A 25595-nucleotide genomic window follows, 5' to 3' on the forward strand; every position below is an offset into this window, starting at 1 on the left:
TTACAAAAAGTTATGTCGAATAGATTAGTGACATACTTGGTTGCAGAGTTGGTGTTTTAGTGACCTTATCTGGCAGAATCCTGCCCACTCACTGATGAACTGTGAACTTTGGTCTTCCCATCTATTTTACAGTCAGACGAGTGTACGGTTTCAGTGTCCGTGCTTCGCTCAGCTGGATGGAAACGTGCAGTGTTTCCCAAAGTGATTGGAGGTTTCTACGGGGGTTTTGTGTGCGATTTGTGTTTGCGAATCAAGAATCAGTGGCCCCTTTGACATTTGAGTTTGGATAGGTTAGGCATTCCTGTTAATAAAATTGTGCAATTCCGGCAGTGTGTGTGGAGCTGGGTCATTTTAGGCATTCTGTGAGTGAACAAACCAAGCTAGGGGACTTGGTATTTTCTGATAAGGTGCATTTGTGGATCTGCATGAGCTGCCTTTATGTCCATGCACACTCGTGTGCCGTCAGGTAAAACTTTATTGTAATAGCTTAAATTTCATTAAATCCTCTCTGTTCTGGCTCTTCAGTTTGACTGCAGGACATTGTTCACTCTCTGTTTCCCATGGCCATTTTATCCATGCTATCCACCTGTCCCCCTCTGATGGGGTGATTATATTCCTGGCTGCATTTCCTGCTTGAGAAATGCCCTCCTGTTGTCTGGCTGCACCTCTCACTCCCCTGACTAAGTTCAGGTGTTGTATCCCCACTTTCCTTCCCCCTCTCTAACTGTGGGCACTATTCTAGGAACAGGGCAGAGCACCTTCAATCAGAGCTGTTGTATTCAGAGTGAAACTGAGCAGCACTTCATGTGAACTTTGGGATCAGCTCATGCCTCTCCCACTAAACGAAGCTGAAAGTTTTCCAGCTTTGTTGCTCTTCAGCACTGTTGTGAGCTCTCTGGTAGCCTCCAGCCATGTGCCTAAAAGACATGGAGAAGGGAAAAGTTTTTTTTAGCTGCCAATAAGCTGTGTTCAGACTTATTTTCCAGTTTCACGTTTAACTGAGGGTCAATCGGTGTCAAATGAAAAATCCCATTGCTTCGAGTCATACATGGCACGAAGGAGGCAGTGATGTTGAGTAGCTGTGATGTTCTAGTTTCAGGACCCCGCTACAGGAGTTCCTCAGGGCAGTGCACCAGGCTGCCTCATCAAGTTACCGTCCTCCCCAAAAAAGGTTAGTAGTAGGGAACAAACACGAGGAAATCTGCAGATGCTGGAAATTCAAACAACACACACAAAATGCTGCTGTGTTCCACCAGCATTTTGTGTGTGTTGTTCGTAGTAGGGATATTGCTGATGGTTACGCAGTGTTCAAGCCTAGCAATCAAAGCAGCCCTTGTAAGAGTGAATCACAAACATGAGACATTCTGCAGATACTGGAAATCCAAAGCAACCCACACAAAATGCTGGAGGAACTCAGCAGGCCAGGCAGCATCCATGGAAATGAACAAACAGCTGACATTTCAGGCTGAGACCCTTCTTCAGGACTGAGTGAGATCAAGAGTGAGGCAGAATTCAGGGATGGGCTGCGAGCATCCAGGGCACAGAAGCATCATCACCATTTATCCTGAACAAGTATTGCTCAGTTGTATCCCCCCCTACAGTCGCCATTCTGATCAGAAACTCAGTGAACCACCTGTGAGGCTTCAGGAGCAGGTCAAGGACACCCGAACCGTTTCCACATACCCAGTGTGAAATACTCTGAATCAGAACCAGCTTTAATGTGCTGTGAAGTTCATTAACTTTGCAGCAGCAGTATAATGCATTACATCTTTGGGGGGAAAAGAAAACTGTGAATTACAATATATTTAATTTATACACATGCATGTATAATAATTAAGTTAAATAAATAGTGCAAAAAAGTATGAAATAAAAATTAGTGCGGTAGTGTTCATGGGTTCTATGCCCATTGGGAGATGAGATGGCAGAGGGGAAGAAACTGTTCCTCAATCATTGAGTGTGCCTTCGGGCTTCTGTCCCTCCTTCCTGATGGTAGCAATGAGAAGAGGGCATGTCCTGAGTGATGGGGGTCTTTAACGATGGATGCCGCCTTTGTCCTTGAAGATGACCTGAATATGATGGAATCTAACGCATATGATGGAGCATACTTCCTACTTTCCAAGAACATCATTAACTCTCAGGAAACTCAGTGTCATCCAGGACAAACCAACTCACGTGATTAGCAGCTCATCACCTAATGCAAATATTCAGCACCTCACCTCTCCCTGCCTGTTCTCCACCAGCACACAGTGGCTGCTGTGCCTACCATCTTAACATTTACTTCAGTAACTTGCCCAGGCTATTTCACACAAAATGCTGGTGGAACGCAGCAGGCCAGGCAGCATCTATAGGGAGAAGCACTGTCAACGTTTCGGGCCGAGACCCTTCGTCAGACCCTATAGATGCTGTGTTCCACCAGCATTTTGTGTGTGTTTGAATTTCCAGCATCTGCAGATTTCCTCGTGTCCAGGCTATTCCAACCACTTCTCCCAAACTTGCAACCTCCGCCATCAAGGAGGACAAAGGCATCAAGGGCAGGAAACACTACCACCACCTCTTGATACCCCTCCAAGTGGCATAGCATCCAAACTTGGGCAGTTCTTCGTCATCGCTGTGTCAAGATCTTGAGCTCCCTGGGCATCAGCAGTGGGAGGATCTTTAGCAGAAAGTCTACACCAGTCCAAGAAGGTGCCTCTCTTCACTTCTCAGGCATATTTGTGGATGGGTTAACAACTGCAGGCTGATAATGTTTAGATCACAAAAATGTTATTTATAAATCAAAGGTAACTCCTCTACAAAGCTTTGCTCTAATCACAATTGTAATTGACGTCTTCAAAGAAGGCATTGATTAAGGCAGCTGTTGGAAGCTGGAGGAGCCTGTGCTATGTGATAGACAGGTGGAAAAAGGAAGCATCAGCTTTGTATGTGGTTTTTATACAGTCAGGGAATTGATAAACCGTGTGCTGTCCAACCTACTGTGTTCCCTTGCTTTTTTCCAAGACACTATTTTGAAGCAGCATTTCTGAAAATGGAATTTCAGGAGCACTGGGAAGAAAAAAGACTCAGTAATTTTTGTAATCCAGCCCAGTCATTAAATTTATCAGTCTGAAGAAAGGATGTCCTGAGCTTCTGAATTCAGGGTTTTGTGAAAATCTCCTGTGGAACCAAATTTGAAATTGGTTGAGAAAGATCTTGCTCTTTTGTACACAATGCAGTTGTCTGCTGAAGTCCGTTTTGAGTTTTAGTTCATTTTGCCCAGCAACTGGTGTTTAACAAAGGGATTTGAAGGATCTGTGTGTGTATTTCATTCCCATAACTCAAATTAAACTGGTTAAAGTAGTGCTGTCTGCCCTTCCACAATGAATACAGCTCTGGCCCGGCTTGCTGATGGTGCACGCTGCTGGGTGAAGTGAACAAGAACATTTTGTGGCATGCTCCTTTGATGTTAATATTTCCATTCCTCGTGAGACTCAGCACCAGAGCCAAGATTCCCAACTTATCCTGAGCGGTACAGCAGGGCTAAGCTGCCGTTTCATGAGGTAGAAATGCATCTTGCATCTGGTTGTGTAACCTTTTGAGGATTTATGATGGTACACCACTGTAATTTTCAATAACCTTTTAACTTTTTACAACTGAAAGACCCTGCTGGACATTAAAGTACTGCAGGCCTCCCCGTCAGCGAGTTGCTCGCTGGCTGAGAAGCTGAAGGAACTGAAGGTGCGGCTCATGTTCTTGCCTGCGTTAAGGAGGTGTCGGCACTGAGCAGTCACTTTCCTTGTGAGCGCAGGACCCTGTTAGGCATTGTTAATGTGGAATGCTGCAAGTCCGATTCACTGATTTGTTGGTGGATGGTGGGGGAACTGTGGCCTCAGTCGTAGTGAGGACTAGGCCCAGAGAGGGGCATCAGAGTTGGTGCACTCTACCACAGACAGCATGGTGTGGTGTCCAATCTGGAGTTAGTGCTGCCCCCCAGTGCTCGCTTGGCATAAGACAAGCTGTATTGTGTTTGACTGCACTAAGGGTCTTGGATTATATTTCTTCTGTGTGACTGTATTTTACTGATATCTTACATGTGTTTTGTGCTGTGTGTGACTGTTGGTACTGTGTTTTGCACCTTGGCCCTGAAGAAACACTGTTTTGTTTGTCTGTATTCATGGTTAGTCATATAGGGTTGAATGACAATTAAACTTTCACTTGAACTTAAATGTTGTCTGTATCTGCATTTGAAAAAATGTTATTTATGGAGCTCTTTCAAATGAATTGAGCAGTCAAAAGTTGTACCCGATGTCCTAACTCAGGCTATATCCACTTGGCCCATCAATGTTGTGGTTGTTGTCCTGCAGAGAGTTCTGTTTAATAATAACTTACTGCCTGCTGTGATTGGGGCAGCATTGAGGGCCCTTCATCTCCCTAGTGTTCAGGGCTTTCCACATCATGCCTGTAGCTTCCTTTTGGTTATCACTTCTGTCAGCCATGCATTGTTGTTTCCATAACAGTTTTGTTTGAGCAGTCAGGGTTGTTAACCCTGAGCTGAACCCCAGAACCTAGAGGATCAGTGGACTGGCGACTGCCCTTTGACCTGTTTGGTATGGGTGACCCTACTGAGAGCCAAAGCACAAAGCACTGACTTCACCCGGTATTGCTCTCTGGGTCATTGATGCACACAAGCTTCCAAACCGCAACAAGGTTATGGTCCTCTCGGAGGTAAATAATAATACCACAAACTTGGAAAAAAAGTATCTTTTCAAGTTACCCAATATTCTCACTGTCTTTAGATCCTCTGGTCCCACATCCCTCCGTATCTCTGTAGCACTCTCGAACCCCCACACCCTCAGGAGTTCTGTAACTTCCTCCAACTCACATCTTGCAATCTTTAACCTCTGCAATCAGTTCCCACACTCTCCCTGCCTTTCTATCTCCCCAGTCCTTATGCCTTCCATTTCTCTGACTCCCCACGGCAATGAAACACCCCTCCTTGTCTCTGGGCCTCCCCCGCCTCTGTAAACTCTGCCTCCAACTCCGTGATCAACTCCTGTTTCTGCTTGCTATCTTTCCACATTTGCTGAATGCCCCTCCCATTGACAGCTGTACCAATAGCTCCTGAAGCCCCAACTTCCTTTCTAAGTCTCTGCTCTTTCTCTCTTGCCTTTCATCCTGTAAAATGATCTGGTGAAATAGCCAACTATTTACTTGTGCAGCTCTGTGCCATTGTGTTGTGGCTCAAATAGCTGAGCTGGAAGAATCAGATTTATTATCACCGACTTGAATGATGTGAAATGTGATTTTGGATCACCCCAGATGTAGCCAGCAGACTGTGAATCTCCTGGTTTCACCAGGGTCTCTGGTTTGGGAAGACTCAGTATGTTCTCGGCACACACTCATTCATGCATGTTTTGATACAGTGGCTGATGGCCGTGGCGTATTCACTCAGATCTGAAGATAAATCCTTGAATGCAATCTAACCTCCCACCTCCCCTGACCGTACCTTCAGGGTTCTCACCACTGGTGTTGCAATCCTTGGACTTTGCCTGTATGCCAGGAGTTTTATGCAAACTGCAAATAAAAATGATACAGAGAACATGACCTGTAAAGAGTCCTTGAAAGTGAGTCTATAGGTCGTAGAATCAGTTCGGAGTTGTGGTGAATGAATTTATCCATGCTGGTCCAGGGGCCTGATGGATGTTGGGTAGTAAGTGTTCCTGAACCGGATAGTTTTAGAACTTCCTGCCCAATGGTGGTAGCGAAAAGAGGGCACTGCTTGGATGGTGGGGAACTTCGATGGATGTTGGGTAGTAAGTGTTCCTGAACCGGATAGTTTTAGAACTTCCTGCCCAATGGTGGTAGCGAAAAGAGGGCACTGCTTGGATGGTGGGGAACTTCGATGGATGTTGGGTAGTAAGTGTTCCTGAACCGGATAGTTTTAGAACTTCCTGCCCAATGGTGGTAGCGAAAAGAGGGCACTGCTTGGATGGTGGGGAACTTCGATGGATGTTGCTTTCTGGTGGCAGTTTGGTGGGGAGAGCATTGCTTGTGATGAAGTGGGCTGTATCCAGCACGTGCTGAGGATCTCCTGATATGTTAACACTAAAGAATTTAAAGCTTCTGACCCTCTCCACCTTGATTCACCTGACAACGTGTACTTCTGGCTTCCTCCTCGCGTAGTCGATAATCAGCTCTTTGGTTTTGCTGACATCAAGCTAGTTTGGTTAAAGTCTCCCACAATGATTCACGAAGTGTCAGCTTGATATCTAACAGGGCTGGGAGGTAAAAGCTGGGCAGTACCACCAATGGTCAACATAATGAGAAGGTACGGTGTTTGGATCTGCTCTAATGGGAATGGCGGCAGCAGTAGAACACGAAGGGTTAATTTTTGTTGTCTTGACATTGGCCATTCAGAAATGAATTGGTACTGGCCAAGAAAGAGCTCCTTGTTAGCAAAGCAGAGAATGGCACTGGGAATCCTGATCACTGTGGCTTGCTTTTCACAGAACTCCAGCAATGTTGTACATTCCTTTCCCAGCAGAGAATGACACTGGGAATCCACGGAGTTTAGCTTGGCTACCTGGGCCAGTGCATATCCCATTGACAAAAAGCATGTCCACTATAGTCAAGAGGAAAAGAAAGTTGCTGTGTGATACCATTGCGTAGTTTAAAACCAACTGAGAGGATGTTCTTGTTGTAAAAAGGCTATTAATCCTACAAGTACAATTGCACGATATTTTACACAAGATGCTGGTGGAACACAGCAGGCCAGGCAGCATCTATAGGGAGAAGCGATGTTGATGTTTCAGGCCGAGACCCTTCGTCAGGACTAACCGAAAGGAAAGATAGTAAGAGATTTGAAAGTAGAGGGGGGAGGGGGAAATGCAAAATGATAGGAGAAGACCAGAGGGAGTGGGATGAAGCTAAGAGCTGGAAAGGTGATTGGCGAAAGTGATACAGAGCTGGAGAAGGGAAAGGATCATGGGACGGGAGGCCTCAGGAAAAAGAAAGGAGTGGGGGAGCACCAGAGGGCGATGGAGAACAGGCAAACAACTAAATATGTCAGGGATGGGGTAAGAAGGGGAGGAGGGGCATTAACGGAAGTTAGAGAAGTCAATGTTCAGGCCATCAGGTCGGAGGCTACCCAGCCGGTATATAAGGTGTTGTTCTTCCAACCTGAGTTTGGATTCATTTTGACAATTGAGGAGGCCATGGATAGACATATCAGAATGGGAATGGGACGTGGAATTAAAATGTGTGGCCACTGGGAGATCCTGCTTTTTCTGGTGGACCGAGCGTAGGTGTTCAGCGAAACGGTCTCCCAGTCTGCGTCAGGTCTCACCAATATATAAAAGGCCACACCAGGAGCACCGGACGCAGTATACCACACCAGCCGACTCACAGGTGAAGTGTCGCCTCACCTGGAAGGACTGTCTGGGGCCCTGAATGGTAGTGAGGGAGGAAGTGTAAGGGCAGGTGTAGCACTTGTTCCATTTACAAGGATAAGTGCCAGGAGGGAGATCGGTGGGAAGGGATGAGGGGGACGAGTGGACAAGGGAGTCGCGTAGGGAGCGATCCCTGCGAAAAGCAGAAAGGGGGGGGGGAGGGAAAAATGTGACTTCCTCCACCTCCAACGGGATCCCACTACCAAACACTTTTCCCCCCTCCCCCTTCTGCTTTTCGCAGGGATCGCTCCCTACGCGACTCCCTTGTCCACTCGTCCCCCTCATCCCTTCCCACCGATCTCCCTCCTGGCACTTATCCTTGTAAACAGAACAAGTGCTACACCTGCCCTTACACTTCCTCCCTCACTACCATTCAGGGCCCCAGACAGTCCTTCCAGGTGAGGCGCCACTTCACCTGTGAGTCGGCTGGTGTGGTATACTACGTCTGGTGCTCCCGGTGTGGCCTTTTATATATTGGTGAGACCCGACGCAGACTGGGAGACCGTTTCATGGAACACCTACGCTCTGTCCGCCAGAGAAAGCAGGATCTCCCAGTGGCCACACATTTTACTTCCACGTCCCATTCCCATTCTGATATGTCTATCCATAGCCTCCTCTATTGTCAAAATGAATCCAAACTCCGGTTGGAGGAACAACACCTTATATACTGGCTGGGTAGCCTCCAACCTGATGGCATGAACATTGACTTCTCTAACTTCTGTTAATGCCCCTCCTCCCCTTCTTACCCCATCCCTGACATATTGTTGTTTGCCTGTTCTCCATCTCCCTCTGGTGCTCCCCCACTCCTTTCTTTCTCCTGAGGCCTCCCGTCCCATGATCCTTTCCCTTCTCCAGCTCTGTATCACTTTCGCCAATCACCTTTCCAGCCCTTAGCTTCATCCCACCCCCTCCGGTCATCTCCTATCATTTTGCATTTCCCCCTCCCCCCTCTACTTTCAAATCTCTTACTATCTTTCCTTTCGGTTAGTCCTGACGAAGGGTCTCGGCCCGAAACGTCGACATCGCTTCTCCCTATAGATGCTGCCTGGCCTGCTGTGTTCTACCAGCATTTTGTGTGTGTTGTTGTTTGAATTTCCAGCATCTGCAGATTTCCTCATGTTTGCACGATATTTTAGTTACTTTTAGGGAACTAATCCAATTTAGATCTGACCTTGGACATTTTTCCAAACATTTGGCCACAACTCAACTTAGCAACAACCTCACGGGTCTCAGTGTTTTGGGTCTACGTTTAACTGACTGATCGTTTACCTTATGAAAGAGTCGGGAATACTGGTACATTTTAAACACACTGTCGTGGCTTTTGCATAATTGCCATTGAATAAATTAAATTTGTTTATTGCTTCAGTTAGTGTATTGGCAGGTGTCCAATGTATTTCCTCTGACCAGACTGAATTTGACTTTCAAAAGTATATGACCTAACTGTTGTTTAACAAATTTATGCCCTGATTTGGAATCACTTGGGTAACTTCAGAATATAGAATATAAAACACTACAGCACAGTGCAGGGCCTTGGGCTCACAATGTTACGTTGGCCTTTTAACATACTAAGATCAATCTAACCCTTCCCTCCTACATCAGTCTCGATTTTTCTATCTTCTGTGTGCGTGTCTAAGAGTTTTTTAAATGCCCCTGTGCACTCAGCATTCTCTGTGTAAAGAATTCATCTCTGACATCCACCCTCTACTTTCCTCCAGTCACCTTAAAATTATGCACCTTAGTATTATCTATTTCAGCCCTGGGAAAAGTCTTTGGCTGTCCACACTACCTATACCTCTTGTTATCTTGTAAGAGTGTTACCTTTCATCTTTCATCTTCATCTGTGAAGAGAAAAGCCCAAGCTTGCTCAACCATTCCTCATTGGTCATGCTCTCTAATCCCGAAAACATCCTGGTAAATGTCCTCCGGATCCTCTCTGAAGCCTCTACAGCGTTCCTATAGTGAGATGACCAGAACTTGACATGGAAAGGTTGAGAGGAAATGCTTCCAAAGAGATGTGTTGGAGGTATTTCTGCAAGAGTAGTTTATAAGGTTGGAAGTTGTGTATGAAGCAAGCTTTAATATCACTCAACCATATTACCGAAGTCAACAAATTCCAATAGGAAAACACAAAAGTCTGCAGATGCTGCAATCTGGATCAACAAACTAGGTGCAGCAGGAAATTTGTGGTCAGGCAGCATCTGAGAAGGGAAATGGGTCGTCGGCATTTTGAATAGAGACCTTCCATTAGGCAATTTTTCTCCAAGTTCCACTATGCTATTTTTAGCTTGTAGTATGGACTCTCAGTGCCTTCCCCGCTGAAACATGTTGAGCTGTAGTTGGACATACAGGCAAGATCTCCAAGCTTTCCCAGTCTCTGTCTTCCCTGAGCACGCTCAGTTTGTTTCTCCTCTCCTGATTGTGCACTGAATGTACCAGTTTTGCTTCTATCACTGGTTCTTGAGGGAATTTTCATGCTTTGTGCAGTTCGGCATAAGGCTAAAGGAGTATTCTTGTTCCTTTTTGCAATTGTTTTCCAAATGTGTCAGCAATTTGATCAAAAGGTTGTTGGTGCAAACAGGTCCTGAAGCCATTGACATTCCGAGTAGATCTCCTTCATCTGGGCATTTTGAGATTTAATGTGATCTGGATGACAAAATCAATAATGCTGGCTTCATTTAATGCTCAGGCAGTCTGGGAGGGTGAGCTCACTTTTGATATTCCCTACTTTCTCCTTCATCACTAAGATTGTCTTGTTTCCTGTCGGTCTGAAATTGTCCATTTCAGACTGCTGGAAGCATTTTTTTCTATCTAAGAATTCTAAAGTTTTGTATTTCCAAACACAGTGCACAGTGGATGTTTAATCACTGAGTGCATTGAGAAAATCCCCCAGAACCTCCAATAAAAAAAACCTTCAGCTATCTGAAAAAAAGTTTGTTGGCAGATCAAAATTTGATTTGGTACAAAGCTAACAGTTTACTGGCCAGTGGTGATTCCAGCTTCTGACACCTAGACTACACATAACAGTGTACATTTCCCACTCCCAATTGTCCACTCGGGGAGGATCTTGGCCCAAAACAACTGTTCTCTTCCCTCCACAGGCGCTGCCTGACTGGCTATGTCGCACCAGATTTTTGTGCGTTGCATGAGATTTCCACCTGCACAATCTCTGGCATTGATACCCAGGGTCTAAGGCCTTCTGTTTGCCGAGAGATAGACAGTATAGAAATAGAGCCTTTCACCCAACTGATTCAGGCCGACCATGATTCCCAAATCATCTGCTCCCATTTCTAGTGTTTAGTCCACATCCCTAAACACTTAACTGGTCAATGCACCTGACCACATTCCCCTTGAACGTTGTTGTACCTGTCCACGTTCCCTTTGCGTGTTTATGTACCTGTCCACGTTCCCTTTGCGTGTTTATGTACCTGTCCACGTTCCCTTTGCGCGTGGCTGTACCTGTCCACGTTCCCTTTGCGCGTGGCTGTACCTGTCCACGTTCCCTTTGCGCGTGGCTGTACCTGTCCACGTTCCCTTTGCGCGTGGCTGTACCTGTCCACGTTCCCTTTGCGCGTGGCTGTACCTGTCCACGTTCCCTTTGCGCGTGGCTGTACCTGTCCACGATCCCTTTGCGTGTTGCTGTACCTGTCCACGTTCCCTTTGCGTGTTTATGTACCTGTCCACGTTCCCTTTGCGCGTGGCTGTACCTGTCCACGTTCCCTTTGCGCGTGGCTGTACCTGTCCACGTTCCCTTTGCGCGTGGCTGTACCTGTCCACGTTCCCTTTGCGCGTTGATGTACCTGTCCACGATCCCTTTGCGCGTTGATGTACCTGTCTACGTTCCCTCTGCACGTGGCTGTACCTGTCTACGTTCCCTCTGCACGTGGCTGTACCTGTCCACGTTCCCTTTGCGTGTTGATGTACCTGTCCACGTTCCCTTTGCGTGTTGATGTACCTGTCCACGATCCCTTTGTGTGTTGCTGTACCTGTCCACGTTCCCTTTGTGTGTTGATGTACCTGTCCACGTTCCCTTTGTGTGTTGTTGTACCTGTCCACTTTCCCTTTGTGTGTGGCTGTACCTGTCCACGTTCCCTTTGTGTGTTGTTGTACCTGTCCACGTTCCCTTTGTGTGTTGATGTACCTGTCCACGTTCCCTTTGTGTGTTGTTGTACCTGTCCACGTTCCCTTTGTGTGTTGTTGTACCTGTCCACGTTCCCTTTGTGTGTGGCTGTACCTGTCCACTTTCCCTTTGTGTGTGGCTGTACCTGTCCACTTTCCCTTTGTGCGTGGCTGTACCTGTCCGCGTTCCCTTTGTGCGTGGCTGTACCTGTCCGCGTTCCCTTTGTGCGTGGCTGTACCTGTCCGCGTTCCCTTTGTGCGTGGCTGTACCTGTCCGCGTTCCCTTTGTGCGTGGCTGTACCTGTCCGCGTTCCCTTTGTGCGTGGCTGTACCTGTCCGCGTTCCCTTTGTGCGTGGCTGTACCTGTCCGCGTTCCCTTTGTGCGTGGCTGTACCTGTCCGCGTTCCCTTTGTGCGTGGCTGTACCTGTCCGCGTTCCCTTTGTGTGTTGATGTACCTGTCCGTGTTCCCTTTGTGTGTTGATGCACCTGTCCGCGTTCCCTTTGCGCGTGACTGTTCCTGTCCACGTTCCCTTTGTGTGTTGATGTACCTGTCCACGTTCCCTTTGTGTGTTGATGTACCTGTCCACGTTCCCTTTGTGTGTTGTTGTACCTGTCCACGTTCCCTTTGTGTGTTGTTGTACCTGTCCACGTTCCCTTTGTGTGTGGCTGTACCTGTCCACTTTCCCTTTGTGCGTGGCTGTACCTGTCCACTTTCCCTTTGTGCGTGGCTGTACCTGTCCACTTTCCCTTTGTGCGTGGCTGTACCTGTCCGCGTTCCCTTTGTGCGTGGCTGTACCTGTCCGCGTTCCCTTTGTGCGTGGCTGTACCTGTCCGCGTTCCCTTTGTGTGTTGATGTACCTGTCCTCGTTCCCTTTGCGCGTGGCTGTACCTGTCCGTGTTCCCTTTGTGTGTTGATGTACCTGTCCGCGTTCCCTTTGCGCGTGGCTGTTCCTGTCCACGTTCCCTTTGCGTGTTGATGTACCTGTCCACGATCCCTTTGTGTGTTGATGTACCTGTCCATCCACGATCCCTTTGTGTGTTGTTGTACCTGTCCACTTTCCCTTTGTGTGTGGCTGTACCTGTCCACTTTCCCTTTGTGCGTGGCTGTACCTGTCCACTTTCCCTTTGTGCGTGGCTGTACCTGTCCGCGTTCCCTTTGTGCGTGGCTGTACCTGTCCGCGTTCCCTTTGTGCGTGGCTGTACCTGTCCGCGTTCCCTTTGTGTGTTGATGTACCTGTCCTCGTTCCCTTTGCGCGTGGCTGTACCTGTCCGTGTTCCCTTTGTGTGTTGATGTACCTGTCCGCGTTCCCTTTGCGCGTGGCTGTTCCTGTCCACGTTCCCTTTGCGTGTTGATGTACCTGTCCACGTTCCCTTTGTGTGTTGATGTACCTGTCCTTCCACGATCCCTTTGTGTGTTGCTGTACCTGTCCACGTTCCCTTTGCGTGTTGATGTACCTGTCCACGATCCCTTTGTGTGTTGCTGTACCTGTCCACGTTCCCTTTGTGTGTTGATGTACCTGTCCATCCACGATCCCTTTGTGTGTTGCTGTACCTGTCCACGTTCCCTTTGTGTGTTGCTGTACCTGTCCACGTTCCCTTTGTGTGTTGATGTACCTGTGCATGTTCCCTTTGTGTGTTGATGTACCTGTCCATGTTCCCTTTGTGTGTTGTTGTACCTGTCCACATTCCCTTTGTGTGTTGTTGTACCTGTCCACATTCCCTTTGTGTGTTGTTGTACCTGTCCACTTTCCCTTTGTGTGTGGCTGTACCTGTCCGCGTTCCCTTTGCGCGTGGCTGTACCTGTCTGCGTTCCCTTTGTGTGTTGATGTACCTGTCCGCGTTCCCTTTGTGTGTTGTTGTACCTGTCCTCGATCCCTTTGCGCGTGGCTGTACCCGTCCGCGTTCCCTTTGCGCGTGGCTGTACCCGTCCGCGTTCCCTTTGCGCGCGGCTGTACCTGTCTGCGTTCCCTTTGCGTGTTGATGTACCTGTCCGCGTTCCCTTTGTGTGTTGTTGTACCTGTCCTCGATCCCTTTGCGCGTGGCTGTACCCGTCCGCGTTCCCTTTGCGCGTGGCTGTACCTGTCCGCGTTCCCTTTGTGCGCGGCTGTACCTGTCCTCGATCCCTTTGCGCGCGGCTGTACCTGTCCTCGATCCCTTTGCGCGCGGCTGTACCTGTCCGCGTTCCCTTTGCGCGCGGCTGTACCCGTCCGCGTTCCCTTTGCGCGCGGCTGTACCCGTCCGCGTTCCCTTTGCGCGCGACTGTACCCGTCCGCGTTCCCTTTGCGCGCGGCTGTACCCGTCCGCGTTCCCTTTGCGCGCGGCTGTACCCGTCCGCGTTCCCTTTGCGCGCGGCTGTACCCGTCCGCGTTCCCTTTGCGCGCGGCTGTACCCGTCCGCGTTCCCTTTGCGCGCGGCTGTACCCATCCGCGTTCCCTTTGCGCGCGGCTGTACCCGTCTGAACCACTTTCTCTGGCAGCTCATTACCTATTCTGATCACCTGGGTGATGAAAGGTTGTCCCCCGGTTCCTATCAAATCTTTCCCCATCTCACATGAACTTCTGTCCTCTAGTTCTTTGTTCCCCAACCCTTGGAAAAGTACTATGTACATTGATTATCTATTCCCCTCAAAACTTTACACACCACTGTCAGACCATTCCTTATTCTGCTGGGCTCCAATGGAAACAGTCCCCACCTGTCCATCTCTTTCCATATCTCAGTCCTGACAACGTTCTTTTAAATGTCTTGTGCATACCTTCCGACTTAATGGTATTTTTCCTGAATTGAATGGAATTGACTGTATTTCTGACATCCTTCATATACATGAGGAGTAAAAATCTTTACATTACGTCTCTGCAGAGTGCTTGTGTTTGGGGGAGGTACAGTTCCCATACTAGGCAGTGATGCAGCCAGTCAGGATGCTCTCAGTTGTGCCCCTGTAGAAAGTTCTTGGGATTTGGTGGACCGTACCAAACTTTTTCAGCTGTCTGAGATGGAAGAGGCGCTGTTGTGCCTTTTTCACCACACAGTCGGTGTGTACAGACCACATGAGATCCTCGGTGATGTGTATGCCAAGGAACTTAAAGCTGTTCACCCTCTCAACCCCAGATCCATTGATGTCAATGGGGGTTAGCCTGTCTCCATTCCTCCTGTAGTCCACAACCAGCTCCTTTGTTTTTGTGACATTGAGGGAGAGGTTGTTTTCTTGACACCACTGTGTCAGGGTGATGACTTCTTCTCTGTAGGCTGCCTCATTATTATTTGAGGTTGGGCCAATTTGTGTAGTTTCAGCAGCAAAATTAATTAGCAGATTGGAGCTGTGGGTTGGACGCAGTCATGTGTATACAGAGAGTAAAGGAGGGGGCTTAGGACACAGCCCTGAGGGGCATCTGTGTTGAGGGTCAGAGGGGCAGAGGAGAGGGAGCCCCCTCTTACCATCTGCCAGCGATTGGACGGGAAGTCCAGGATCCAGCTAAACAAAACAGGGTGAAGTTCGAGATCTCTGAGCTTCTTGTCAAGCCTGGAGGGAATTATGGTGTTGAATACTGAACTGTAGTCCAAGAACAGCATTCTCACATGAGCATCCCTCTTCTCCAGGTGTGTAAGGACACTGTGAAGAGCTGTGGCTATTGCATCATCTGTTGATCGGTTTTGTTGGAAACATAGAAAGCCTACAGTACAATACAGGCCCTTCGGCCCACAAAGCTGTGCCAAACATGACCTTAGAACTACCTTTGCTTACCCACAGCCCTCTATTTTTCTAAGCTCCATGTACTTATCCAAAAGTGTCTTAAAAGATTCTATCGTGTCCGCCTCCACCACTGTTGCTGGCAGCACATTCCACGCATTCACCACTCTTTGAGTAAAAAAACTTACCCCGACATCTCCTCTATACCTACTCCCAAGCACCTTAAACCTATGTCCTCTTGTGGCAGCCATTTCAGCCCTGGGAAAAAGCCTCTGACTATCCACACAATCAACGCCTCTCATCATCTTATATACCTCTATCAGGTCACCTCTCATCCTCTGTCGCTCCAAGGAGAAAAGGCCAAGTTCATTCAACCTATTCTCATAAGGCATGCTCTATGCACCCTTTCTATGGTTTCCACATCCTTCCTGTAGTGATGTGACCAGAACTGAGCACAGTACTCCAAGTGGGGTCCGACCAGGGTCCTATATAGCTGCAACATTACCTCTTGTCTCCTAAACTCAATCCCACAATTGATGAAGGCCAATACACCATAACCACTGCCTTAACCACAGAGTCAACCTGCGTAACAGCTTTGAGTGTTCTATGAACTCGAACCCCAAGATCCCTCTGATCAACCACACTACCAAGAGACTTACCATTAATATTATATTCTGCCATTGTATTTGACCTACCAAAATGAACCACCTCACACTTATCTGGGTTGAACTCCATCTGTCACTTCTCAGCCCAGTTTTTCATCCTATCAATGTCCCGCTGTAACCTCTGACAGCCCGCCACACTATCCACAACACCCCAACCTTTGTGTCATCAACAAATTTACTAACCCATCCCTCCACTTCCTCATCCATGTCATTTATTAAAATCACGAAGAGTAAGGGTCCCTGGACAGACCCCTGAGGCACACCACTGGCCAACAACCTCCATGCAGAATATGACCCGTCTACAACTACTCTTTGCCTTCTGTGGGCAAGCCAGTTCTGGATCCACAAAGCAGTGTCCCCTTGGATCCCATGCCTCCTTACTTTCTCAATAAGCCTTATACGGGGCACCTTATCAAATGCCTTGCTGAAATCCATATACATCTACACTACATCTCAATCTCTACCTTCATCAATGTGTTTAGTCACATCCTCAAAAAATTCAATCAGGTTTGTAAGGCACAACCTGCCCTTGACAAAGCCATGCTGACAGTTCCTAATCATATTAGCCTCTCCAAATGTTCATAAATCCTGCCTCTCAGGATCTTCTCCATCAACTTACCAACCACTGAAGTAAGACTCACTGGTCTATAATTTCCTGGGCTATTCCTACTCCCTTTCTTGAATAAAGGAACAACATCCGCAACCCTCCAATCCTCCGGAACCTTTCCCGTCCACATTGATGATGCAAAGATCATCGCAGAGGCTCAGCAATCTTCTCCCTCACCTCCCACAGTAGCCTGGGGTACATCCTGTCCGGTCCCCGTGACTTATCCAATTTGATGCTTTCCAAAAGCTCCAGCACATCCTCTTTCTTAATATCTACATGCTCAAGCTTTTTTAATCTGCTGTTTGTCATCCCTACTATTGCCAAGATTCTTTCCCAAAGTGAATACTGAAGCAAAGTATTCATTAAGTACCTCTGCCATCTCCTCTGGTTCCATATCCACTTTTCCACTGTCACACTTGATTGTTCTTATTTTCTTTTATCCTCTTGTTTTTCACATACTTGTAGAATGCCTTGGGGTTCTCCTTAATCCTGTCCGCCAAGGCCTTCTCATGGCCCCTTTTGGCTCTCCTAATTTAATTCTTATACTCCTTCCTGCTAGCCTTATAATCTTCTAGATCTCTATCATTATCTAGTTATTTGTGCCTTTCGTAAGTTCTTCTTTTCTTCTTGACTAGATTTACACCAGCCTTTGTACACCACAGTTTCTCTCTTAAGTGTTCTCTTAAATTTCTTATATTCTTCAAGTACTTCACTTGTTCCTTGCTGCCAAAAACCTGTTACACACCTCTTTTTTCTTAATATTTCTTGAAAACCAAGGTTCCCTGAACCTATTATTCTTGCCTTTTATTCTGACAGGAGTACTCTCAAAACTTCACCTCTGAGGGCCTCCCTCTTAACAAGTACGCCTTTTCCAGAAACAATCCATCCCAATCCACTATCCAGATCCTTTCTGATAGCATCAACATTGACCTTTCTCCTATTTAGAATCTCAACCTGAGGACTGGAACTATCCTTCTTCATCAATTATCTTGACACTAATGGAATTATGATCATTAGATGCAAAGTGTCAGCTTACACACACTTCTATCATCTGCCCTGTCTCGTTCCCCAATCAGAGATCCAATATCCCACTGTCTCCAGTTGGGACCGCTATATATTAATTAAGGAAACTTTCCTGAACACATTTGACAAACTTTCTCCCATCTATCCCTGTTATAGTATGGGAGTCCTAGTTAACATGTTGAAAGTTCAAATCACTCACTATCATATTCGTTCTTACATTTCTGGCAAACGTCTGCTATCTAAATTCGTTCCTGTTAATTAATTCTGCTGACTTGAGTGGCCTATAATATTAATGTGGTCATAACTTTCTTATTCCTCAGCTTTACTCATATAGCATCAGTAGGTGAGCTGTCCAGGCTTTCGGCTGTTCTGTCTGAGCACTTCCATTACATTTTAGTAATGCTCCCCGCACCCCATCCACCCTGCTGAATCATGTCTAAAACAACAGACTCCCGTAACAGTGATAAGCATGAGAATTTCTGCGGATGCTGGAAATCCAAAACAACAGACTGAAAGTGCTGGAGGAACTCAGCAGGTCAGGCAACGTCTATGGAAATGACTGAACAGTACGCTGCCTGTCCTGCTCCTCCTGCAACCAGGCTACAGTGTCAGAATTCCACACACTGATCCATGCTCTAAGCTCATCTGCTGTACCCACAATACCCTTTGCATTGAAATAGACACAACTCAGGACATTAACTGTACCGTGCTTATCGTTTAGATTTCTGTCTTTGTACATAGGTTTAATGACATCTTTCTCCACAACCACTCCACTATTTTCCTGGCACTCTGGTTCCCACCCCCCTGCAACTCTAGTTCAAACCCGCTGGAGTAGCATGAGCAAATCTTCACTCAAGGATGTTGGTTCTCCTCCTGTTCAGGTGCATACCATTCCATCTGTACAGGCCACACCTTCCTTGAAGGAGAGCCCAATTATCCAAAAATCTGAAGCCTTTCCAGCACCGTCTCCTTTGCCACACGCTAAGCTGTATTAGCTTCCTACTTCTGACATCATGTGGCACAGGTAGCATTCCTGTCAGCTAACTGGCGGAACTCCCGTTGCAGGACCTACCTTTGTCATTGGTACCGACATGAACCATGATGCCTGGATGCTCATACTCCTGTTTAAGAATGCTAGGTGTCTGTGACCCTGGCACTTGGGAGGCAATGCACCATCTAGGAATCTCATTCTCATCCACAGAGCCTCCTGTTTGTCCCCCTACCCGAACTGATGAATCCCCTATCACTACAGCTTGCCATGCCACTCCCCCCCCCCCACCCACTTCCCTTCTGAGTTATGAAGCCAGACTCAGTGCCACAGCCCTGAAAGCTGGCTTTCTTCTGATTCCGAGATATTATCCCAGTTCCACGTGCTCTAATCTTGTTGATTTATCTCCCTTGTTGAAAGCCTTTCATGCGTTCAGGTTCATGATATCAAAGTCAAAGTTGAGTTTATTGTCACGTGCACAACCATGTCACAAGTACAGGTCCCAAAGAAAAATTACTTGCATCACAGACACACAGCGCCAGATCAGCAGCATTCACAAAATGAGCAATAAATTATAACAATATATTATTGTTCATGATATGTTTTATAAGAAAGAACACAATTAGAATGAAACTGCCCACTGCTGCTCTAATGAGATGTGATTAGTGTTATGGTGTTAGTTCAAGAACTGAATGGCTGAGCTGTTCTTGAATTTAGTGGCGTGTGTCTTCAGGCTTCTGTACCCTCCTGCTGGGTGTTGGCCATGAGAAGATGGCATAGGCTGGATGGTGGGGATCTTTGATGGATGTTGCCGTAGATGAGGAGAGAGATGCCGATGATGTACTGGGCAAGGCTGACTATACTCTGCAGATTCCTGCGTTTCTCTGTTTTTGAATTGCCATTCCAGTTCATGATGCAGCTATTCAGGATACTTTCAACTGTACATCTGCAGGAGTTTGGTAGTGCATTTGGTGATGTACTGAACCCCCCAACCTCTTTGGAAAGTAAAGTGCTTTCCTACGTGCTGGGCCCAGGACAGGCCAAATATCCTTGTAGACTCTGCTTGAGTTTGCAGTTCTTGTCGTGTATTACTGAAGCTGGTGTAGAGGTGGTAAATCCATTCAAGTTGCTAATGGATCTGATTTACACTGCCTAGTTCCCTTGTTATTTCATGGATCATATTTGATTTGTATTTAGGTACTGTATATTTGCATACTCTAAAAGTATTAATGAAATGTTTTTCTCTTTTTCCTGCCTGATTTTGAATTCTGGGGGATTTCTTTCATGTATCTGGCTGCTGAAACAGTTTGAGAACCTCTCTAACTGTTTCTTGACAAGAACTAATTCAGGAGGGCGGTGGTGGGACCGCAGAAATCAGGAGATGTTTACAACTTTCTTTAAGGCCAGCAGCAAACAATGGGACTTCACAAATGGCAGCCAAGGAGATGCCAGGGTAGATTCACGGCAAAGAGGCCTGCCCCTAACCCATATCCGAGGTTATTTCCAAAGCCTCCTGAAATAACACTACCCTTTTGCTTTCTCCATCAGATGTGTGCAACAGTACCAACCTTCCGGAAGTTGAAATCATCAGTCTCCTGGAAGAACAGCTGCCTCATTACAAGCTAAGAGCCGATACAATTTATGGTTATGATTATGATGACTGGCTTCATACACCCCTCATATCTCCAGACGTTAATATCGACCTCACCAATGAACAAATAGAAGAGACACTAAAATACATGCGTAAGTGGTTGATGGCATTTACCTTGTCAGATTTGGGAGAAATTTGGTTCTTGTGGGAAACTGAAAGTTGACCGGGGGGGGGGGGGGGGTGGAGGTGTTGGGCATGTAAATCAAATCAAACATCAGAGAGGTTTTCTATCTGCTGTTTGTCAGGTATTCAGCCTTTGAACTGAACTTAGTAAACTGCATATTAAAGACATAACAAAAAGGATCTGAAGCTACTTAACTGGTCATTTTTCAAAAAAATGTATCAGTAATAATTTCACTCCATCCTTGTCATTCTTGTCTCCCCAATTATTTAACAGTAACCCATTCTGTCTATCAACTTCCCTTCCCCATTCTCCACACCGGGGTCAATTAACCCACAAACCTGTGTGACCTTAGACTGGGAAAGAGAATTGGGGCGCCTGAGGGAAACCCAAATGGTCACAGGGAGAATGTGCAAACTCCGTGCGGACAACACCAGATTGAACTTGAGTGCTGTGAGACTATACCAGCCTCCTAATAAATTATAACGTTAAAAAAACATTTTGAGGTACAGTGTGGAGTGGACTTTTCCGGCCCTCTGAGCTGTACCGCCCAGTAGTCCCATGATTTACTTCTAGCCTAATTACGGAACAATTTATCATGACCAACGGGCAGGACTGTGGGCGGAAACCGGAGCATTGGGAGAAAGCCCATGCAGTCCCAGGGAGAACGTACCAACACCCGATAGCGTGGGAATTGAACACAGGTCACCTGTATTGTGACACATCGTGCTAACAGTTTGCTACCACGCCGCCCCTTTTCTTTTGCTTTTTGTAGAAAGTAGTAAAAATGTTATTTTTACTATGTTATTTGAAAGTACTACTGTTTTCTACAAATTGGATGTACATATAGAAAATGTTAGCAATGTTACCAATGGTTCAACAATTACATTTCCTTTCACTGGCTATTGGTTTAAAGAAGTGTTGTGATTTTTTGAATTGAAGATATTTGTTTCATTTGGACAACACGTATTATGTCCTTTAGGATTGGTAGTTCTTCAGATGAAGCAATTTAACCCGCCTGCAGTGTGTAAGGCTTGGCTGACGGGCCAGGAGTTTTATTTTTCGAAGGCACTCTCACCCGCCTGCAGTAGATGCATCTAACTGCAAGCATACTCTTCAACAGCTGGGGGCAGTGTTGCCTTGATCATAATTCACTGTCATTTTGTACCGTCCAGCTGTTCACTTTCCCCTTTCCATTCATTTATTGTATTATGTAAACTAAGTTCTTGAAGAAGCAACTTGCTTTAGAGCAGAGGTGAGATACAACCATGCAGCTTCTGATAGCCATCATCAGGGACCCCCAAAACCCAGGACGTGCTCTTCTCACTGCTGCCTTTAGGAAGAAGGTACAGAAACCCCAGGACTCACACCACTAGGTTTAAGAGCAGTTATTAGCCTTCAACTATCAGGCTTCACGCAACTTGCCCCATCATTGAACTGTTTCCACAACTTGGGTATTCATTTTCAAGGACTCCTCATCTCATGAATTGAATTGAATTGACTTTATTTCATACATCTTTCACATACATGAGGAGTAAAAATCGTCATGCTATGTCTCTGTTTAAATATGCAATGTGCAATCATAGTAATATATAATAATTTATAATAAATAGCACAGTCAATGTAATATAGAAAGACACTCAGATCAGTGTGAGTTCATCAGTCTGATGGCCTGGTGGAAGAAGCTGTCCTGGAGCCTGTTGGTCCTGGCTTTTATGCTGCGGTACCGTTTCCCGCTTGGTAGCAGCTGGAACAGTTTGTGGTTGGGGTGACTCGGGTCCCCAATGATCCTACGGGCCCTTTTTACACACCTGTCCTTGTAAACGTCCTGAATTGTGGGAAGTTCACATCTACAGATGCACTGGGCTGTCCACACCACTCTCTGCAGAATCCTGCGATTGAGGGAAGTACAGTTCCCATACCAGGCAGTGACGCAGCCAATCAGGATGCTCTTAATTGTGCCCTGTAGAAAGTCTTTAGGATTTGGGGGCCCATACAAAACTTCAGCCTCCTGAGGTGAAAGAGGCGCTGTTGTGCTTTTTTCACCACACAGCCGGTGTGTACAGACCACGTGAGATCCTCGGTGATGTTTATGCTGAAGAACTTAAAACTGTTCACCCTCTCAACCCCAGATCCATTGATGTCAATTGGAGTTAGCCTGTCTCCATTCCTCCTGTAGTCCACAACCAGCTCCTTTACTTATGTGACATTGAGGGAGGGTTGTTTTCTTGACACCACTGTGTCAGAGAGATGACTTCTTCCCTGTAGGCCGCCTTGTTATTGTTTGAGATTAGTCCAATCTATGTCGTGTCGTTGGTAAATGTAATGAGCAGATTGGAGCTGTAGGTGGCGACACAGTCATGGGTATACAGGGAGTAAAGGAGGTTCTTGATATTTATTGTTTACTTGTTTATCTATCATTACTTTTGTATTTGCACAGTTTGTTGTCCTATGCACACAGGTTAGTTGAACGCCCAGGTTGGAGTGGCCTTTCATTGATTCTTTTATTCACTTACTGAGTATGCCAGTAAGAAAAAGGGTATCAGGAATTTTCAACCTCTCAATGCTACATCCCCACCTGTTTCAAAAGGGCAACAATTATACCAGTGCCCAAGAAGAGTAGCGTGAGCTGCCTTAATAACCATCATCTGGTAGCACTCACATCGACAGTCATGACTAGACTGAACTCCTGCCTCAGCAAGGACCTGGACCCATTGCAATTTGCCTATCGCCACAATAGGTCAATGGCAGATGTAATCTCCATGGCTCTTCACATGCCTTAGACCACCTGGACAACACAAACACCTACGTCGGGATGCTGTTTATTGACTATGGCTGAGCATTTAATACCATCATTCCCACAATCCTGATTGAGAAGTTACAGAACCAGGGCCTCTGTAACTCCCTCTGCAAATGGATCCTCGATTTCCTAACCGGAAGACCACATTCTGTGTGAATTGGTGAAAATATCTTCTCTTCTCTGACAATCACACTGTTGCACCTCAGGGGTGTGTGCTTAGCCCACTGCTCTCCTCTCTATATACACGTGACTGTGTGGCTAGGCATAGAAATACCACCTATAACTTTGCTGATGATACAACCACTGTTGGCAGAATCTCAGATGGAGCGAGATACACCAGCTAATTGAGTGGTGTCACAGCAACAACCTTAAGCTCAATGTCAGTTAGACCAAAGAGCTGATTGTGGAATTCAGTGAGGGTACGACGAGGGAACGTGAACCAAACTCAGAGGGATCAGAAGTAGAGGGAATGAGCAATTTCAAGTTCCTAGGTGTCAAGATCTCTGAGGATCTAACTTGGTCCCAATATATCGATGCAGCTATAAAGAAGGCAAAACAGTGGATATATTTCATTAGAAATTTGAGGAAATTCAGTTTGTCACCTAAAACACTCAGAAACTTCTACAGATGTACTGTGGAGAGCATTCTGACAGGCTGCATCATGTCGTATCCAAAACATCTTCAAGGAGTGGTGCCCCAGAAAGGCAGCGTCTATTTTTAAGGACCCACATCACCTAGGGCATGTCCTCTTTTCATTGTTACCATCAGGAAGGAGATACAGAAGCCTGAAGGCACACACTCAGCGATTCAGGAACAGCTTCTTCCTCTCTGCCACCTGATTCCTAAATGGAGATTGAATCCAGGAACACTACCTCACTTTTTTATATTAGTTCTGTTTTTGCACTATTTTTAAGTTTACAGCTTTGTGTGTGTGTGTGTGTATATATATATATATATATATATATATACACACATACATACATACATACACACACACACACACTCTGTAATTGATTTACTTATTTTTCTATATTGTCATGTATTACATTATACTGCTGCTACTGTGTTAACAAATTTCATGACATATGCCGGTGATATTAAACCTGATTCTGAATCTCGGGGTTGTATATGGTAACATATATGTACTTCGATAATAAATTTGCTTTGAACTTTGAACTTTCATAGCATCGAACTTTGCACCTTTCATCTAATCAATGTGTAATATGAAGGTTGTTGAATGAGCATTAGGGTCAGGGTTCTAGCTGTCGGATGTCCTGATGGTTTCCTGCAGCACTGGGAACATGCTGTTGAAGACTATGTATGGACAGCCCCTGATGAAATACGTGCATGTCTCAATTCAAACCACTCTCTGAAAGTCTCTGCAATGTCATGTTGGTTTTCTGTATGCTCCACACCCACTTTGCTCCAAGATTTAATTCCACGTATACTTTTGCTGTTTAAAATGTGTTTAGTGTTTTGTTGTGCTGAAGCTTGATGCCTAGGTATTAAAGGAAGCTTGGAACCCCGGGTGAGGTTTTGTGAAGAGGTGGTTTTTGACACTGCCCTGGTGTGGAACAAAAAGTTGCAAGGTAGAAACGCGAAAGTAAGACTGAGTTGCAGGTTTGCCGTGGCTTTTGTTCCTGTCCCTGTGGAGTTTGCACAAGGTATACCCTGGGGAGTGAAACTGGTCGGGTGGTCTGAGAGCTGGTGTAGAGTTGGGTCAAATGGCCTCCTTTCATGATGTTAAGGTAATATGTGGGGGGAAAGATCAAGTGGCCTCTGTAGAGACTGTGAGGAATCACAAAAAAAAACAAAGCCTTGTGCCTGCTGAAAATCAGAGCTATAAAGGGAAGCTAGAAATTCTCAAGAGAGAGAGAAACAGGGGGTAATGCCTTGGAGAATGAAACAATGATAACATTTCCTGCAGTTAAGCCCCCCTTTGATTCTGATGAAACAAATGTACAGCACGAAGCTGTACAGTTTGAACCTCCTAACTTGCTTACAGAGGAAGTAAAGTTATAGTTGGGACTAGGAAGGCCAGGCTGGTCGCTTCATGTTGTGGACTGTGCTGTAGAACGGAGGGTCGCCAGTGGCAGGATCCCAACAGACTTACAGTAACGGTTGATCACTGGCTATAGTTGTCAAAGTTCATAGAAGGAGTTATATTGATTAATTGTAAAGGAGATTCTTCACACTGAGAGTAATGCTTGCTTCCATCTGGTTTATTTGACATTTGAGAGTTTTGCATTCTGCTTCGGATATCATCGTTCACGAGGCACTTTGTGGGCTGAAGAGTCTGTTTCTAGATGTGCCAACATCACTTTCTTTCTGCAGATGCTGGAAATCTTCAGCAACACAAGTACAAAGCTAGAGGAACAACAGAGCTACCAGCATTTATGTAGTACCCTAGGCTACTGTGGGAGGCGAGGAAAAAGATTGCTGAGCCTCTGGCGAAGATCTTTGCATCATCAGTGGGGACGGGAGAGGTTCCGGAGGATTGGAGGGTTGCGAATG

The 25595-nt window shown here is 46.2% G+C and overlaps 1 protein-coding gene across 1 annotated transcript in view; it reads left to right on the plus strand.

Annotated features, from left to right (window-relative positions):
• trak1a (trafficking protein, kinesin binding 1a) overlaps nucleotides 1-25595 on the plus strand; it is a 178002-nt gene that overhangs the window by 12632 nt on the left and 139775 nt on the right. Inside the window, exon 2 of the mRNA XM_073072969.1 lies at nucleotides 20058-20252. Within this exon, the coding sequence (XP_072929070.1) occupies nucleotides 20249-20252 (4 nt within the window). The 5' untranslated portion in view covers nucleotides 20058-20248. The remainder of the gene's footprint in view (nucleotides 1-20057; nucleotides 20253-25595) is intronic.

This window comes from Hemitrygon akajei, chromosome 20, assembly GCF_048418815.1.
Source record: "Hemitrygon akajei chromosome 20, sHemAka1.3, whole genome shotgun sequence".
Taxonomy (NCBI): Eukaryota; Metazoa; Chordata; class Chondrichthyes; order Myliobatiformes; family Dasyatidae; genus Hemitrygon; species Hemitrygon akajei.